The sequence below is a fragment of the Oncorhynchus mykiss genome, chromosome 10 (genome assembly GCF_013265735.2).
Source record: "Oncorhynchus mykiss isolate Arlee chromosome 10, USDA_OmykA_1.1, whole genome shotgun sequence".
In the NCBI taxonomy this organism is placed as follows: domain Eukaryota; kingdom Metazoa; phylum Chordata; class Actinopteri; order Salmoniformes; family Salmonidae; genus Oncorhynchus; species Oncorhynchus mykiss.
The window spans coordinates 30,597,517-30,616,791 of NC_048574.1; the positions used below are offsets into that span (position 1 = coordinate 30,597,517).

Genomic DNA, 19,275 nt, shown 5'->3' on the forward strand with positions numbered 1-19,275 from the left:
TCTGACAACTGTTGCAGAGGCTTTCTACTGAGAATGTGAGGCAGAACTGTGTCTCTCTCTCTGTGCGTGCGTCTCTGTGCGTGCGTCTCTGTGCGTGCGTCTCTGTGCGTGCGTCTCTGTGCGTGCGTCTCTGTGCGTGCGTCTCTGTGCGTGCGTCCCTGTGCGTGCGTCCCTGTGCGTCCCTGTGCGTCCCTGTGCGTCCCTGTGTGTGTAGAATGAGTGGAAGTGGCTGTCTGGAGGATACCAAAGGGCAGACAAAACGGGATATGGATGAATTATTAACAGGAGCAGATACTTCACATGACGTCAGCAGGCTGAGGGCAGGAAGGAGAGTTAAGGAGTGCTCACTGTACAGTGACCTATCCATATTAACCCCAATGACCTCACAGATCCCACTTTCCAAAACCAATGGCATCACAGTGACGGGACATGAGAGGTTCCACTTCCACTGTCAAGGGCAGGATGTCTTACTGGCTAGTAGTGGCCATCCAACCATCAGTACTCGTCAGGCAGCAGGGCCTGAGACTTTACAGTCTCTCTCTTACCAGGTCCTACCAGGTCTCCGTTGTAGCAGATTATCTCAATGAGACCTGGATAAATAAAGCAGAACAAACCCCCTGACATGAAGGAGTTCCTGTATTAACCCTGGCTGACATTACAACAGGTTGCCCAACACACTGCTGAAGGAAACAGAAGACATGGGCGTCCTATCCAGCTGTGGTGTTTCAGCTGGCCATGCTTTACTAAATGGATGGAATGAAACAGAAGACATGGGCGTCCTGTCCAGCTGTGGTGTTTCAGCTGGCCAGGCTTTACTAAATGGATGGAATGAAACAGAAGACATGGGCGTCCTGTCCAGCTGTGGTGTTTCAGCTGGCCATGCTTTACTAAATGGATGGAATGAAACAGAAGACATGGGCGTCCTGTCCAGCTGTGGTGTTTCAGCTGGCCATGCTTTACTAAATGGATGGAATGAAACAGAAGACATGGGCGTCCTGTCCAGCTGTGGTGTTTCAGCTGGCCAGGCTTTACTAAATGGATGGAATGAAACAGAAGACATGGGCGTCCTGTCCAGCTGTGGTGTTTCAGCTGGCCAGGCTTTACTAAATGGATGGAATGAAACAGAAGACATGGGCGTCCTGTCCAGCTGTGGTGTTTCAGCTGGCCATGCTTTACTAAATGGATGGAATGAAACAGAAGACATGGGCGTCCTGTCCAGCTGTGGTGTTTCAGCTGGCCAGGCTTTACTAAATGGATGGAATGAAACAGAAGACATGGGCGTCCTGTCCAGCTGTGGTGTTTCAGCTGGCCAGGCTTTACTAAATGGATGGAATGAAACAGAAGACATGGGCGTCCTGTCCAGCTGTGGTGTTTCAGCTGGCCAGGCTTTACTAAATGGATGGAATGAAACAGAAGACATGGGCGTCCTGTCCAGCTGTGGTGTTTCAGTTGGCCATGCTTTACTAAATGGATGGAATGAAACAGAAGACATGGGCGTCCTGTCCAGCTGTGGTGTTTCAGCTGGCCAGGCTTTACTAAATGGATGGAATGAAACAGAAGACATGGGCGTCCTGTCCAGCTGTGGTGTTTCAGCTGGCCATGCTTTACTAAATGGATGGAATGAAACAGAAGACATGGGCGTCCTGTCCAGCTGTGGTGTTTCAGCTGGCCAGGCTTTACTAAATGGATGGAATGAAACAGAAGACATGGGCGTCCTGTCCAGCTGTGGTGTTTCAGCTGGCCATGCTTTACTAAATGGATGGAATGAAACAGAAGACATGGGCGTCCTGTCCAGCTGTGGTGTTTCAGCTGGCCAGGCTTTACTAAATGGATGGAATGAAACAGAAGACATGGGCGTCCTGTCCAGCTGTGGTGTTTCAGCTGGCCATGCTTTACTAAATGGATGGAATGAAACAGAAGACATGGGCGTCCTGTCCAGCTGTGGTGTTTCAGCTGGCCAGGCTTTACTAAATGGATGGAATGAAACAGAAGACATGGGCGTCCTGTCCAGCTGTGGTGTTTCAGCTGGCCAGGCTTTACTAAATGGATGGAATGAAACAGAAGACATGGGCGTCCTGTCCAGCTGTGGTGTTTCAGCTGGCCATGCTTTACTAAATGGATGGAATGAAACAGAAGACATGGGCGTCCTGTCCAGCTGTGGTGTTTCAGCTGGCCATGCTTTACTAAATGGATGGAATGAAACAGAAGACATGGGCGTCCTGTCCAGCTGTGGTGTTTCAGCTGGCCAGGCTTTACTAAATGGATGGAATGAAACAGAAGACATGGGCGTCCTGTCCAGCTGTGGTGTTTCAGCTGGCCAGGCTTTACTAAATGGATGGAATGAAACAGAAGACATGGGCGTCCTGTCCAGCTGTGGTGTTTCAGCTGGCCAGGCTTTACTAAATGGATGGAATGAAACAGAAGACATGGGCGTCCTGTCCAGCTGTGGTGTTTCAGCTGGCCATGCTTTACTAAATGGATGGAATGAAACAGAAGACATGGGCGTCCTGTCCAGCTGTGGTGTTTCAGCTGGCCATGCTTTACTAAATGGATGGAATGAAACAGAAGACATGGGCGTCCTGTCCAGCTGTGGTGTTTCAGCTGGCCAGGCTTTACTAAATGGATGGAATGAAACAGAAGACATGGGCGTCCTGTCCAGCTGTGGTGTTTCAGCTGGCCAGGCTTTACTAAATGGATGGAATGAAACAGAAGACATGGGCGTCCTGTCCAGCTGTGGTGTTTCAGCTGGCCATGCTTTACTAAATGGATGGAATGAAACAGAAGACATGGGCGTCCTGTCCAGCTGTGGTGTTTCAGCTGGCCATGCTTTACTAAATGGATGGAATGAAACAGAAGACATGGGCGTCCTGTCCAGCTGTGGTGTTTCAGCTGGCCAGGCTTTACTAAATGGATGGAATGAAACAGAAGACATGGGCGTCCTGTCCAGCTGTGGTGTTTCAGCTGGCCAGGCTTTACTAAATGGATGGAATGAAACAGATCCAGGACACACAGTAAGTGAGGTAACGGCATGATTTACAGACGTTTACAACACTGAGGCGGTTTGACAGCTTGGCTATTTATTAGGGCTTTTATTCTGCACAAAGACAGCAGATGTGACTGAGCAACCGCAGGCTGACAGGCACTGCGATGTGACACACAGACAGACACAGTCAGTAGACTTGTGTAATTCCCAGGCCCTGTGTGAAGTAGTGGTGTAATGGAGAGGTGCCCCACATTACAGGTCAACGTGTCACAGCTGGTTGAGGGTAGACAGGGGGAAATGAAAACCTCTCCACGGGGGTCATCTCCTCCTCAACTATAGAGGGCTACTTATGTCAGTGTTGTATTGTGTTCCCGCCCACGCCTTAAAGCTGTGACTCAGTCACTATAGCTAAAGCAGCTGAGGAACAGCTGTAGGAACACACACACACAATGGGCTCCCTGTGACACACACGTCAGTCAGCATGACGGACGTCACCGTTTCATTCTGACAGCACTAAGTTCCTCTCGCTCGTTCTCCTGTTCCCTCGTTCCATTTCTCCAGAGATAAATAGAACCTGACAGGCAGAGAGTAACTCTGGTCCAGAGAGCATGTCACCACCCATCATGTTGAGGTGTCAATAGGAGCTCTCTGGCCAACACACACACACACAACCCTGTCACACACACACACACACACACACACACACACAACCCTGTCACACACACACAACCCTGTCACACACACAACCCTGTCACACACACACACACAACCCTGTCACACACACACACACAACCCTGTCACACACACACACACAACCCTGTCACACACACACACACAACCCTGTCACACACACACAACCCTGTCACACACACACACACAACCCTGTCACACACACACACACAACCCTGTCACACACACAACCCTGTCACACACACACACACAACCCTGTCACACACACACACACAACCCTGTCACACACACACACACAACCCTGTCACACACACACACACAACCCTGTCACACACACACACACACACAACCCTGTCACACACACACACACACACACACAACCCTGTCACACACACACACACACACACACAACCCTGTCACACACACACACACAACCCTGTCACACACACACACAACCCTGTCACACACACACACACACAACCCTGTCACACACACACACACACAACCCTGTCACACACACACACACACAACCCTGTCACACACACACACACAACCCTGTTACACACACACACAACCCTGTCACACACACACACAACCCTGTCACACACACACACAACCCTGTCACACACACACACACACACACACACACACGCGGTCACACACACACCCCTATGCGGTCAAGCCCTATCTGATCAGAAGTAGTACACTATATAGGGGATAGGATGCCATTGTGGATGCATCCTGAGACTCACCCTGAACTGCCTGTGGACAGGAGTCATCAGCATGCATCCTGGTGTTAGAGGACTCTCCATGTCTCCACACTCAAACACATCCTCATTTTCCAGCACTTTGTCCAAGTAACACAACACCTCCTCCTCCTCCATGGTCCTCCTCACAGGGCCTAATCCCCTGTTCTCTCCCTTCCTTCTTCAGGCGTCCCTGGGCCGGCCCAGGCACCACAGGCCTTCCTCCAGTGCAGCAAGCCAGTCTTTCCTTCCTTCTGGGCCCACAACCCTCCTCAGCCCTGCTGAAATACTCAACGTTCTGCCTCTTTTTCCTTTTGTCTTTTTATTTTCTTAGTTTCTTATCTTTCTGTTGAGAGCCAGAGAGTCTTTAGCCAGAGCTCCACCTCATTCAGCTGTTCCTGGTGTTGTGTGCAGCACACACACACACCTCGTAACACATACAGACATGAGCAGGGCGATAGCCCCGCCTACCTGCACCCCTCCCTCTCAGTCTTCGTGGTGTGTCACTGTTCTGCCTCTACTTCCTCACAGGGAAGTAGAGGCCTCTACTTCCACTCAATTCAATTTCAATTTAATTTAAGGGGCTTTATTGGCATGTGAAACAAACAAAAGTGAAATAAACAATAAAACATACACAGTAAACACAACCGGCTGTGAATAGGAGTCCCGTAGGGCGGCGCACAATTGGCCCAGCGTTGTCCAGGTTTGGCCAGGGTAGGCCGTCATTGTAAATAAGAATTTGTTCTTAACTGACTTGCCTAGTTAAAAGGCGAAATAAAAAAATATTTCACAAAAAATCATAATATTGTTGCAACAGGTCCCTCCCTCCCTCCGCCCCTCCCTCCCTCCCTCCGCCCCTCCCTCCCTCTGTCGCTCCCTCCTTCCCTCTGTTGCTCCCTCCCTCCCTCTGTCCCTCCGTTGCTCGCTCCCTCTGTCCCTCCATCTGTCCCTCCGTCCCTGCCTCCCTCCCTCTGTCGCTCCCTCCCTCTGTCCCTCCCTCCCTCTGTCCCTCCGTTGCTCGCTCCCTCTGTCCCTCCGTCGCGCCATCTGTCCCTCCGTCGCTCCATCTGTCCCTCCGTCGCTCCCTCCGTCCCTGCCTCCCTCCCTCTGTCGCTCCGTCCCTCTGTCCCTCCCTCCCTCCCTCCCTCTGTCCCTCTGTCCCTCCCTCCCTCCCTGTCCCTCCGTCGCTCCCACCGTCCGTCGCTCCCTCCCTCCGTCGCTCGCTCCCTCCCTCCGTCCGTTGCTCCCTCCCTCGCTCGCTCCCTCCGTCCGTCGCTCCCTCCCTCCCTCCCTCCCTCCCTCCCTCCCTGCGTCCCTCCCTCCCTCCCTCCCTCCCTCCCTCCCTGCGTCCCTCCCTCCCTCGCTCCCTCCCTCCCTCGCTCCCTCGCTCCCTCCCTGCGTCCCTCCCTCCCTCCCTCCCTCGCTCCCTCCCTCCCTCCCTCCCTCCCTGCGTCGCTCGCTCCCTCCCTCCCTGCGTCCCTCCCTCCCTCCCTCGCTCCCTCCCTCCCTCCCTCCCTGCGTCGCTCGCTCCCTCCCTCCCTGCGTCGCTCGCTCCCTCCCTCCCTCCGTCGCTCGCTCGCTCCCTCCCTGCGTCGCTCGCTCGCTCCCTCCCTGCGTCGCTCGCTCGCTCCCTCCCTCCCTCCCTGCGTCGCTCGCTCGCTCCCTCCCTGCGTCGCTCGCTCGCTCCCTCCCTCCCTCCCTCCCTGCGTCGCTCCCTCCCTCCCTCCCTCCCTGCGTCGCTCGCTCGCTCCCCCGCTCTCTCTCCCGTCTCCCCCGTCTCCCACTCTCTCTCCCTCTCGTCTCCCCCGTCTCCCACTCTCTCTCTCCCCCGTCTCCCCCCCCGTCTCCCACTCTCTCTCTCCCCCGTCTCCCCCCCGTCTCCCACTCTCTCTCTCCCCCGTCTCCCCCCGTCTCCCACTCTCTCTCTCCCCCGTCTCCCCCCCGTCTCCCACTCTCTCTCTCCCGTCTCCCCCGTCTCCCACTCTCTCTCTCCCTCTCGTCTCCCCCGTCTCCCACTCTCTCTCTCCCCCGTCTCCCCCTCTCTCTCTCCCGTCTCCCCCCCGTCTCCCACTCTCTCTCTCCCCCCCCGTCTCCCACTCTCTCTCTCCCCCGTCTCCCCCTCCGTTTCCCCCCCGTCTCCCACTCTCTCTCTCCCTCCCTCCCTCTCCGTCTCCCACTCTCTCCCTCCCTCTCCGTCTCCCACTCTCTCCCTCCCTCTCCCTCCGTCTCCCACTCTCTCCCTCCCTCTCCCTCCGTCTCCCACTCTCTCCCTCCCTCTCCGTCTCCCACTCTCTCCCTTCCTCTCCGTCTCCCACTCTCTCCCTTCCTCTCCGTCTCCCACGTCTCCCACCCACTCCCACGTCTCCCACCCACTCCCACCCACTCCCACGTCTCCCACCCACTCCCACGTCTCCCACCCACTCCCACGTCTCCCACCCACTCCCAGGTCTCCCACCCACTCTCAGGTCTCCCACCCACTCTCAGGTCTCCCACCCACTCTCAGGTCTCCCACCCACTCTCAGGTCTCCCACCCACTCTCAGGTCTCCCACCCACTCTCAGGTCTCCCACCCACTCTCAGGTCTCCCACCCACTCTCAGGTCTCCCACCCACTCTCAGGTCTCCCACCCACTCTCAGGTCTCCCACCCACTCTCAGGTCTCCCACTCCCAGGTCTCCCACTCCCAGGTCTCCCACTCCCAGGTCTCCCACTCCCAGGTCTCCCACTCCCAGGTCTCCCACTCTCTGGTGCTTTCCAGATGTAGTTTCCTGAATAGATACAGGTTTCTGCACAACCACAAAGTAGACTGACATAATGGCTTTGTGACCAAAGAAACACCACCACATACAAAGCGTACAGTGCAAGACAAATGAAAATGCATGGACAACAAGTTATCACCTAAAATACCCATGCTCCCTGTGTGGTCCAGCACGTCAGGCCTGTGAAGAGGACCTCCCTCTGTCCAATAGCAATACACACAGTCCTCCCTTAAGGCTCCATGGAGAGGGCCTCAAATAGTGTCCATGAAAAGATCTAGTCAAAGTACTATTCTACCCTGTTAGACATAGATGACCTGACACACCCACAGCAAAATACAACTATGGTCAAATCACACACTTCTACAGGTTCTGTTAGGTGCTGTATTTACAATTCCAGAAGCTCAAACTTTCAACCTGCATTTCGCAAGAGATAAGCATGCATAGCTTTTTAAGTTCCTCAAATATGTAACATGCAAATAATGGAACCACATGGCTTGTTTTCACCTCTATTGACCACGCCTCAAGTGTAGAGACACATTACATTCTGGATCAAATTAATTGAGGATATTACATGAATAAAGAAACTGGATGTGAAACTCAAATACACCAGCAACCAGTCTTCCTCACCCTTCAAATAGGGAAATGGTTCCTGCAAGTCATTGAAAAAGGTTTCGATGTGGGTTTGAGTGTTTCCCCTTTCCTCAGAGCTCTGCAAGCCAACCAGTCAGTGGTCAACATGCTGATCTTCTGACCAATGGGAGATAGGGATGATGGTTGATGGAAGGAGAACCTTAAAGCTTCTCTTTTCATTTATTGACTCAGTCAAACAGGTACTATGTATTCAGATCAGATGATAAATGACTTAGCTTTGGCAGCTAGAAGTTAGTAACTAGTCCGAGTCGGCTTGGTTGCTGCGGTCTCTTTCTACCAATTGAATTCAAAGGGCTTTATTAGCATGGGAAATATATGTTTACATTGCCAAAGCAGGTGAAGTAGGTAAACAAAAGTGAAATAAACAAATAAAATGTGAACAGCATCTCCTCGCGCCACTCCAATAGCGTGTGATGCAGGAACAAGCCGAATTGCGGAAGCAGGCATTCCCGCCTGCCGAACGCCTGCCCTCGCCGTTGTTAACAGAACTGCGGAAAAACAGTGCCCAACAGGCTGGGGCAAAGTACACGGTCTACCGGTGTGCTAGCTACCTATCCCGCCAGCTGTGTACCGGAGTCCTAGCTAGCATCCAGGATCCTTCACTAACGCCTGCCAAATACCTGTCCTCGCCATCATTAACACAACTGCAGCAAAGCAGTGCCCGAGTCTCCTTCTTCTGTTGGGTTTATTGACGGTTGGCATCCGACGTTATTGTGCATTACCGCCACCTACTGTTCTGGAGTGCCTCCCGCCTGTGTACCGAGTCCTACCGAGTCCTACCGAGTCCTAGCTCAGAAATTAGAAGCATAAAGAGGTGTTCCTGCAGATGCAAGAATGTCCACATGCAGGAAAGTGCTGAATTGTGGGCCACAATTGCACCCTTCGCCTACACTCAGGTGCACACACAGTGGGACTGCTGCTAGCTCCATTCAGCTCTGCATGCAGCCCTGTGTGCATTACAACTTCAGATAATAACGAAGCTATTTTTTTTCTTTTTTTCTGCTGTTTCCCTCACTCATCAGACCGGATGTGGAGCCGACCGGGTATAAATGGGGCTGGGTTTGGTGGTCCTTGGGTCCATTCGAACCGGTCCCTATTTAAAAAATGAATTTATTTGGGTAGGGTCAGATAGAAGACCACTACTTTTGCAGGTCTATTTGCTGTGTAAGCCCATTGCAGAAGTACAGCAGGTCTATTTGCTGTGTAAGCCCATTGCAGAAGTTACAGCAGGTCTATTTGCTGTGTAAGCCCATTGCAGAAGTTACAGCAGGTCTATTTGCTGTGTAAGCCCATTGCAGAAGTTACAGCAGGTCTATTTGCTGTGTAAGCCCATTGCAGAAGTTACAGCAGGTCTATTTGCTGTGTAAGCCCATTGCAGAAGTTACAGCAGGTCTATTTGCTGTGTAAGCCCATTGCAGAAGTTACAGCAGGTCTGTTGGTGCTCTGTCCGTCTCCCAACACCAGGTGGAGACGGAGATGTATCAGTGGACTGTACCATAGTAAAAGAAGAAACACTAGGGTCACATAATGATGTAGGAGGGAGAGAGAGGATTGCTGGCTACTCTGTTGGAACAACTGACACTGTTGTCTGAATAAACACAGTCTCCTTGTTCACACTACAGTGGGGAGTAACACTAAAAAACCACACTCCAAGCATCAGCTATTTTCCATCACCTTTTGGCATCCATTTGACCTTTCAGTCAGCCAGTGGCCTGTGTGGAAGATAAGGGTCAGGACTGGGTCAGCTCTGTCCTTGCAGAGAGGGTCAGTGTGTGAGGATAATGATAAATGCACGTACCCACACACACACAGGCCTACTGTCACTACTACCACCACTGGCACTAGTATGGTACCCCTTGGCCCCTACCCATTGAGAGAGTTTATGGTATTCCATACTGTTGGGTTAGTGTATAACCATTCAGACAGTCATTACCATTTAGCTAGCTAAAGCTAAGCTATTTCTTGTCCCTTTGACATACAGGTTACATACTAAACTTATGGCAAAGCTACCATATTATATGGGTTTGCTTCTGTGCTGAGTTCTGACATGTGTCTCATTTAGAGACGGAGGCTGTGCATGAATGCAACACCTGTAGTGTTACCATGAAGATAAAACTCTAGTGGTTAATTACTGTTAATTACACAGGCCTGAAGAGATCCGCCTGCAGGAAGTAGTCACAATGTTAGGAATAGGAAGTGTTGACAGCAAAATCTGTGAGGAGTAAGAGGAAACCTCGGCCCCAGCAACCTCTACAATAAGGTCCTGTCCTCCGTGTGTGACTCACCCCGGGCAGCAGGCCCTCTGGGGGGATGGGGGAGATGGCCTCTCCATCGGGGCCACGGGCACAGAGGCTCGGGGACATGGTGGGGGACTCATCTATGAAGGGCATGGTCTCTGAACTGTCCTGACTCTTATGATCCTCTGCTGCATCACCGTCATACCCGTCTGTGTTATAGTTGAAGTCTGGGGGAGAGATAGAAACAGGGGTTAGTATTAGGGATGCACGATACATCGGTGAAAATATTGGAATTGTCCGATATTAGCTAAAAATGCCAACGTCGGTATCGGCCCGATGTCTAGTTTAATGCAGATGTTAAAAACCGATGTCAAAGCTACAGTATAATGACGCCATGTAAAATGTTGCACTACACATGCAACACAGCATTCCTAACCTAGCCCACAATGTCTGCTGTGTGGATCGAGCAGTCATTTGAAAGAGTAAGAAAATGTCTGAGAGACAACTCAAAGGCGAAATCCATTAAAGCCAAGAAAATGTCATTCATTGCCCTTGACAATCAACCGTTCTCTGTTGTGGGTGATGTTGGCTTTCACCGACTGGTTGAGCACCGGTACACACAACCAAGTGCTCTATTTTTCAGTTGCCCTACCGGAGTTACACAGGAATAGTGTCACTGCTATTAGCTTCACGACATACATACTATGGAACGCTGTTTGGGTCTTAGCGTGTCAAAAAAGATACAGTAGCACTGTCAAAGCTGTACAAAAAAGTCTGCAAACAAGCAAACAACGGCCACAAATGATGTGTTTACACTACCGCGTAGGTAATAAAGCATTATTTGTTCACCAGCAACTTCTGGGGTAGCTAGCTAGCTTTAGCTTGGTACCAAGCTAGCACCAATACAACCCGCCTGAAAACAATGACCAGTAGAAACTGCAGTCATTTTCATTATTCTTAGCAATGATTTAGGAATCCTTGTGAGTAAGTATTAGCTAGGTTGCCACTTGTTGTTTGCCTATTGAAATTTAACTTAAATAGTTAGCCAGCTACTTAACCCTGTTGCCCAAATCTAATGTTATAAGCAGCCAGCTAGCTTCATCTGGCTAGTGAGGTTGTGAAAATAGCCACAATAAGGATTAGCCACAATAGTGGAATTTGCAGTTTGCCTTCAAAATAACAGTGTCATTGACAGTGATGCAAATGAATACAAATTGTAGAATTATGCCATACTTTCATTTTGAAGGCTAACCGCAAAGTCCACTATTGTGGCGAATCCTTATTGTGGCTAGCTTCACATAGAAGGGTCTGACCACCATTAATCTAAGAAGAACTGTCTTATAAATTAGGGTTATTTTAGATGACACCTAGCTACATAGTTACTGAAACAGATTGTGTGTTGTTTTGTTATGTTTTTGGGGAAGAACATTGTTTGCATCCATGAGCTAGCTGGGGTTTTTTATAAGTACTGTAGGTGAGCGAGACAACTTTATCAGCATCATAGCATACGTATCGATGAATCGTTGTGACATATGAAATACGAGTGAGTGCAATAACTACACAAAAAAAAATTATGAACGCGTTAAATATTATTTGACGCGCAGTCATATTCAGGTCCTGATTGGTCAAATGGTGTTATTTTACACGTCAAATAGTGTTATTTGTATTTTCAAGTATTGTGGTGGCAGCATCATGTTATGGGTATGGTTGTCACCAGCAGGGACTGGGGAGATCAAAAGATCAAAAGAAATAAGAAATGCATCGCCAAGTTTGTATCCACAGTGAAAGTTCTTTGCTTCCCCAATCAAAAGCCCTGTATTTAGACTGAGGATGGCACTAAACTGAAGGACTGGGCTACCGCACTAAGGGCTATCCCAGCCAACCCCGAGGCTACAGCTGAGGACACAAACAAGTCGTCCCTCTACGACCTCCACAGAGTCATCAAACAAGCATAAGGACAATATAAGAACAAGGTGGTATAACACAGGCTCCGACGCAGGTGGCAGGGGCTACTGTGCAAAGGAAGACCCAGCCGTGATCTTCCCAACGATGCTTCTCGACCAGACAAACTCAATGCATTTCATGCATGATAAACACAGAGCCATGCACGAGGGCCTTCGCTGATCCAGGGAACTGGGTGATTCACAGTCATTTTCAACCTCTCCTTGTCCCAGTCTGTAATCCCCATGTCTCAAGCTGGCCACCATCCTACCTGTTCCCAAGAACTCTTAGGCTACCTGCCACAATGACTACAGCCCTGTAGCACTCATATCTGTAATCAGGAAGTGCTTTGATGGCACAAATCAACTCCATCATCCTAGACCCACTCAAATTTGCATACCGCTCCAACAGATCCATAGACGATGCAATCTCTATCTCACTCCACACTGACCTTACCCACCTAGATGAGAGGAATGCCTCTGAGAATGCTGTTCCTTGACTACAACTCAGCGTTCAACACCACAGTGCCCACAAAGCTCATCACTAAGCTAAGGACCCTGGGACTAAACACCTCCCTCTGCAACTGGATCCTGGACTTCCTGATGGGCCGACCCCAGGTGGTAAGGGTAGGCAATATTTGCTCCGCCATGCTGACCCTCAACACTGGGGCCCCATGTACACACGGGGTGTGTGCATGGCCCTAAGAGTTTCGACTTCTTCGGTCTCCAAATCACTAAGGACTTTAAATAGTACTACTGCACTGTTGGGAAAGTGCAAGCAAGAAATACATTTCACTGTACTAGGGCATGTGACAATAACAACTTGAAACGTGAAAGGAGTAAAAACCAGGTAAAACGTTGAGGAAAACCTGCCCCAGTCTTCTGAAAACCTGCCCCAGTCTTCTGAAAACCTGCCCCAGTCTTCTGAAAACCTGCCCCAGTCTTCTGAAAACCTGCCCCAGTCTTCTGAAAACCTGCCCCAGTCTTCTGAAAACCTGCCCCAGTCTTCTGAAAACCTGCCCCAGTCATCTGAAAACCTGGCCCAGTCATCTGAAAACCTGGCCCAGTCATCTGAAGACCTGGCCCAGTCATCTGAAAACCTGGCCCAGTCATCTGAAAACCTGGCCCAGTCATCTGAAAACCTGGCCCAGTCATCTGAAAACCTGCCCCAGTCATCTGAAAACCTGCCCCAGTCATCTGAAAACCTGCCCCAGTCATCTGAAAACCTGCCCCAGTCTTCTGAAAACCTGCCCCAGTCTTCTGAAAACCTGCCCCAGTCTTCTGAAAACCTGCCTCAGTCATCTGAAAACCTGCCCCAGTCATCAAACTGCCCCAGTCATCTGAAAACCTAACCCTGGAATAGAGTTTTATTTTTTAGCGGGACAATTACACACATTTGAATTGTAAAGACACACCAGAATGGCTTTCCAAGAAGTGTTGAATGTTCCTGAGTGGTCCAGAGACAAGGTTTGAATAGTGCTGAATATATTAAAACGGTCAGTGACGCCACACTGGAATAGGCTTTGATATGCCTGTAGCATATCTCATGTTCAACAAGATACAGAAATAAATCATGGAATGAAAATACTACTCATATTACAGAGCAAGCAGTAAAGCTTCATATGACACCAATCTTTGATTTGTAGCACCTACAAATGAAACATTAAAGGAAACTTAGAACCCTAGGTGAGGCCAAAATGCAATAAATATGCTTTAGATTATAAAAAAATCTTTATGCTTTTAGATACAAATGTCAAATATGTCAACAATCCTTTCTCCAAGGGACTATTCTATGGATTACATTTTGTGAAAATCCCCAAAATCTCTCTTTTTGTCTGGATTTCGTGAGCAGAAAGACTGTCTCCATAGACCACACAGAGCAGCAGCTTTGAACGCATCTAGCTGCGATACCACTGACAAATGACTCCTAATTGAAAAATAAAAGGGGTATCACACAGAATCTGAAATCCCCAGTGGGATATAGGCCTAGATAGACAATAGAGCCCTAATATGAAGCAGACCATCTGTTTTGCTGGGTGACAGGGACTTGAGAGCCAGCTGACTGGGCACAGGGCTATATACACCTACTCTAACAACAACCATATGCCTTATTCAAACCACAAACCCTTTTTATGCCATTGTGTAAATCTTGTTTCAGCATCATTGATTTTTTATAAAACCGTGAGACCAGTAGCCGATGTCGTCGTTAACCAGTACAGGAAATCTAAATATTGGCATTGTGGTGTATGGTAAATCAAACCAGAAAAGGAATATCAAATATGAGATTAACTTGTGTAAACACAGCCTAGCACCACAGTCACACCAGAACTAAACACCTTTCTGAAGGTTTTGACCTCGATGTTGTTATTATGTGATTCAGACTCCTCATCAGAATGCCTGATTTAAGAATGGATTTAGGTCACTGTGGATGAAAGCATCTGCTAGAGCTAGACAACTAAAATACAAAATGTGGACTTGAACCCATTCAATCCAATCTCAGGAGAGTATTTATTTATTATGTGATGCATAATCCTATCGTCATGCTGCGTGGCTACACTCTAAATTCTTTATTGCATATCCCAAAGGTTCTCTTCCCTTCTATTATCTGCAGAGGCACAGAGCCCTGAATGCTTGTGAGAGAAAAGACAGATCTAGTTTAAGGAGAATGGATTTAGGCCTATAAGACGAATAGAAAGCCAAACAATCATCTAAAATAGTCAAATTATAATAGTGAACCTAGAGTTGCAAAAACTCTGGTAACTGTCCCAAAATTCCAGTGGGAAGATTCACAGATTAAGCTGAAAATGCCACCTCCCATCATGGTGCAACTATCCAGTGTGAGGGGTTTGAGAGGGGATGAGGGCACTGCAGACTGGGAAGGCCTTCCGGTCTAATACGGGGAATACGGTGAATGTAGGCCAGCAAGAGGGCCTCCGCTCTCTCTCTGCTCTCACTACACTGCCTGCAGCTTTCCAACACACATACACACCACAGGAGGTTGGTGGCACCTTAATTGGGGAGGATGGGCTCGTGGTAACGACTGGCACAGAATTCTGGAAAGGTATCAATTACAGCCTCCACTGACACACACTGCCCTTTACTGTCGGTCTCCACTGCTCTCTGTTCATAGGTTTGCTGGTCTGTCTGTTTCTGTGTTCCTGTTTTCATGTTCTTTGCGCGGACGTGTGTGTGTTCCTTTGTGCCTGTGTGTTTCTATCTGTGTGTACCCGTTTCTGTGTTCCCGTTTTCATGTTCTTTGCGCGGACGTGTGTGTGTTCCTTTGTGCCTGTGTGTTTCTATCTGTGTGTACCTGTTTCTGCATGTGTTCCTCTATGTGAATATTAATGTGTGCTAATGGGTTAGTCAGTGTGAATACCTTGTGTCTGGGTGTTTTAGAGTACGTACGTGTGGATATTAGTCCGTGTGAATACCTTGTGTCTGGGTGTTTTAGAGTACGTACGTGTGGATATTAGTCCGTGTGAATACCTTGTGTCTGAGTGTTTAGAGTACGTAAGTGTGGATATTAGTCAGTGTGAATACCTTGTGTCTGAGTGTTTAGAGTACATAAGTGTGGAAGTGGTCTTCATCATCTCTCCTGATTAACTCTGTTATCCTGATTAGGATAAATTAAAGGTAAAATAAAATAAAGGAAGTGTTTAACTGTGAAACCTGTGGAACTGCCTGCAAGGAAAAATGAAGTGTACAACTGTGACCAATAACCAGAAAGGCTGTGTGCACATGCGCGTCTGGCACTGCTCTAGAATTCAGACAAAAAGTACAAGCTCCCATAGACTAGTGTAGAAGGAGATAAAGATGGCCGCCGTATATAACCATATTAGATGTGTTAATTGTCTCGAAATCTAAAGACAACTGAAAGTGACAAACTGACATTTTCATCAAAAACAACTTTATATCGAAGGAGTTCCTTTGATTTGACAGTCTGCAGATGCGCAGTTTGGCGTCAGATGACTGTGAGACCCGATTAAATATTTCTACGCATGAGCTTAGCTAGCCAACGTCGCCATGACATCACCTACAAGTGTGATGTGGGATTTCTATTGGAGAAGCAATTTCTGCCTTCATACTGTACAGTCTTTCACTAAAAACTGTGCTGATGATTCACTAACTCATTTTCTGGCAAAGGCCAGAGGGAAATACCACAGAGAGACAGACTGGCCTTTATCTGTCGTGATGCAGCGCCAAAACAAGGTCTTTCAGAGAGAGCTGCTAGAAACAGAGTTTGTAGAAACACTGAAACATGTGCCAACTTTGAAACCAACACACATTGTAGAGCTTGCTAACTAATAAAAACTAATTCAGTGAACTACAGTATCAGCAGCCACTTGGCTGTGACCATTCATTCCTAAAGAACTTCCCAGTCTGGAGCAGAGTCATGTTATCCTACTTCAGTTGCTCTAATGGTAAGAAACATGAGTCAAACTAAGACAGTGAGATCCTGGTCTTACTGATGCCTCAGTGAACACATTGTGTAATTAATGGGGTAGAATGCACTTACTGTTTTCTCAAACATTAGATCTGTTGTCTACTCCAACAGAACACTGAAGCATGCATGAGAGTTGTCAAAGACTCCAGCCACCCTAGTAATAGACTGTTCTCTCTGCTACCGCACGGCAAGCGGTACCGGAGCGCCAAGTAGAGGTCCAAAAGTTTTCTTAACAGCTTCTACCCCCAAGCCATAAGACTCCTGAACAGTTAATCAAAGGGCTACCCAGAACCCTCTTTTAAACTGCTACTATTCTGTTATAATCTATGCATAGCCACATTAACTCTACTTACATATACACTTGAAGTCGGAAGTTCACATCCTTAGGTTGGAGTCATTAAAACTTGTTTTTCAACCACCACCAGTTTCTTGTTAACAAACTATAGTTTTGGCAAGTCGGTTAGAACATCTACTTTGTGCATGACACAAGTCATTTTTCCAACAATTGTTTACAGACAGATTATTTCAAGTATAATTCACTGTATCACAATTCTAGTGGGTCAGAAGTTTATATACACTAAGTTGACTGTGCCTTTAAACAGCTTGGAAAATTCCTGAAAATTATGTCATGGCTTTAGAAGCTTCTGATAGGCTAAGTGACATCATTTGAGTCAATTGGAGGTGTACCTGTGGATGTATTTCAAGGCCTACCTTCAAACTCAGTGCCTTTTTGCTTGACATCATGGGAAAATCAAAAGAAATCAGCCAAGACCTCAGAAAAATTATTGTAGACCTCCACAAGGTCCACAAGGTTCATCCTTGGAAGCAATTTCCAAATGCCTGAAGGTACCACGTTCATCTGTACAAACAACAGTATGCAAGAATAAACACCATGAGACCACACAGCCGACCACACAGCCACAAAGCCGACCACACAGGCGCATTCTGTCTTCTAGAGATGAACGTACTTTGGTACAAAAAGTGCAAATCAATCCCAGAACAACAGCAAAGGACCTTGTGAAGATGCTGGAAGAAACAGGTGCAAAAGTATCTATATCCACAGTAAAACGAGTCCTATATCGACATAACCTGAAAGGCTGCTCAGCAAGGAAGAAGCCACTGCTCCAAAACTGCCATAAAAACGGGGGTGGCAGCATCATATTGTGGGGGTGCTTTGCTGCAGGAAGGACTGGTGCACTTCACAAAATAGGTGGCATCATGATTAAGGAAAATTACGTGGATATATTGAAGCACATCAAGAAGTTAAAGCTTGGTTGCAAATGGGTCTTCCAAATGGACAAAATGGCTTAAGGACAACAAAGTCAAGGTATTGGAGTGGCTATCACAAAGCCCTGACCTCAATCCTATAGAACATTTGTGGGCAGAACTGAAAAAGAGTGTGCGAGCAAGGAGGCCTACAAACCTAACTCAGTTACACCAGCTCTGTCAGGAGGAATGGGCCAATATTCACCCAACTTATTGTGGGAAGCTTGAGGAAGGCTACCTGAAACGTTTGACACAAGTTAAACAATTTAAAGACAATGCTACCAAATACTAATTGAGTGTACGTAAACTTCTGACCAACTAAGAAGGTGATGAAAGAAATAAAAGCTGAAATAAATCATTCTCTCTACTATTATTCTGTCATTTCACATTCTTAAAATAAAGTGGTGATCCTAACTGACCTAAAACAGGGATTTTTACTAGGATTAAATGTCAGGAATTGTGAAAAACAGAGTTTAAATGTATTTGGCTAAGGTGTATGTATGTAAACTTCCGACTAACCGGTGCCCCCACAAATATACTCTGTACGGGTACCCCCTGTATATAGACTCGCTTGTTATTTTACTGCTGCTGTTTAATTATTCGTTAAAATGTATTTTCTCATACAGGTTTTTTTACTTAACTTCTTAAAGCATTGTTGGTTAAGGGCTCGTAAGTAAGCATTTCACTGTTGAACTGGGTGGTTCAAGCCCTGAATGTTAATTGCCTGACAGCCACGATATATCAGACTGTATACCATGGGTATGACAAAACATTTATTTTTACTGCTCTAATTACGTTAGTAACCAGTTTATAATAGCAATAAGGCACCTCGGGGGTTTGTGGTATATGGTCAATATACCATGGTTAAGGGCTCTATCCAGGCACTCAGAGTTGCGTCTTGCCTAAGAACAGTCCTTAGCCGTGGTATATTGGCCATATACACCACACCTACTCCGGCCTTATAGCTTAAATATACCACGGCTTTCAGCCCATCAGCATTCAGGGCTTGAACCAAACAGTTCATAATTAGTATTCTAGGGCAACAAGTAATGACAGAAGAAAAGCTGCATGCATCTAATTATAAACAAGTTAGCAAAAAAAAGGCCTACCAAAATGTTGGAAATTATAAGCAGAAATATCAGCCTATCTTAAAAAAGGCCTGTACAGCGCATGTTCTACATTTGTCGGTTATGGTTGGGGCCTCAGATTTTCACAGGCGGTTGTGGATGGGTTATTAGAAATTGCAGAAGGGTGCGGGTGAACAAACAGCTGACCCGCGCATCATTACCACACACACACAGATATTAGCAGCACTATTACACCATGTAGGCAAGGCCATAGTAAATAATTGAAAACAGACAGTGATTTACAGTAGAGTGACAGTAACAGCAGTGTTACCTCTCCACGACCACCCCTCATCACTGTCAAACGCTCCCTAAAACACTTCTGCGAACAAGCCTTTCTAAACGACCTGGCCCGGGTATCCTGGAAGGATATTGACCTCATCCCGTCAGTCGAGGATGCCTGGTCGTTCTTTAAAAGTAATTTCTTCACCATCCTA

The 19,275-nt window shown here is 47.8% G+C and overlaps 1 protein-coding gene across 6 annotated transcripts in view; it reads right to left on the minus strand.

The window, feature by feature from the left end:
* The window catches only part of LOC110533635 (active breakpoint cluster region-related protein), a 248,837-nt gene that overhangs the window by 133,718 nt on the left and 95,844 nt on the right, over positions 1 to 19,275 (minus strand). For 5 of the 6 annotated variants that reach the window (XR_005053617.1, XM_036990050.1, XM_036990049.1 and 2 more), the window contains exon 2: positions 10,113 to 10,291. Coding sequence is in view for 5 of the 6 variants with exons in the window: in XM_036990050.1 (XP_036845945.1) it covers positions 10,113 to 10,291 (179 nt within the window). In the remaining variant the exon portion in view is untranslated. Of the gene's footprint in view, positions 1 to 10,108; positions 10,292 to 19,275 lie in introns of all 6 variants that reach the window. The other variant, XM_036990054.1, reaches the window with a different exon arrangement.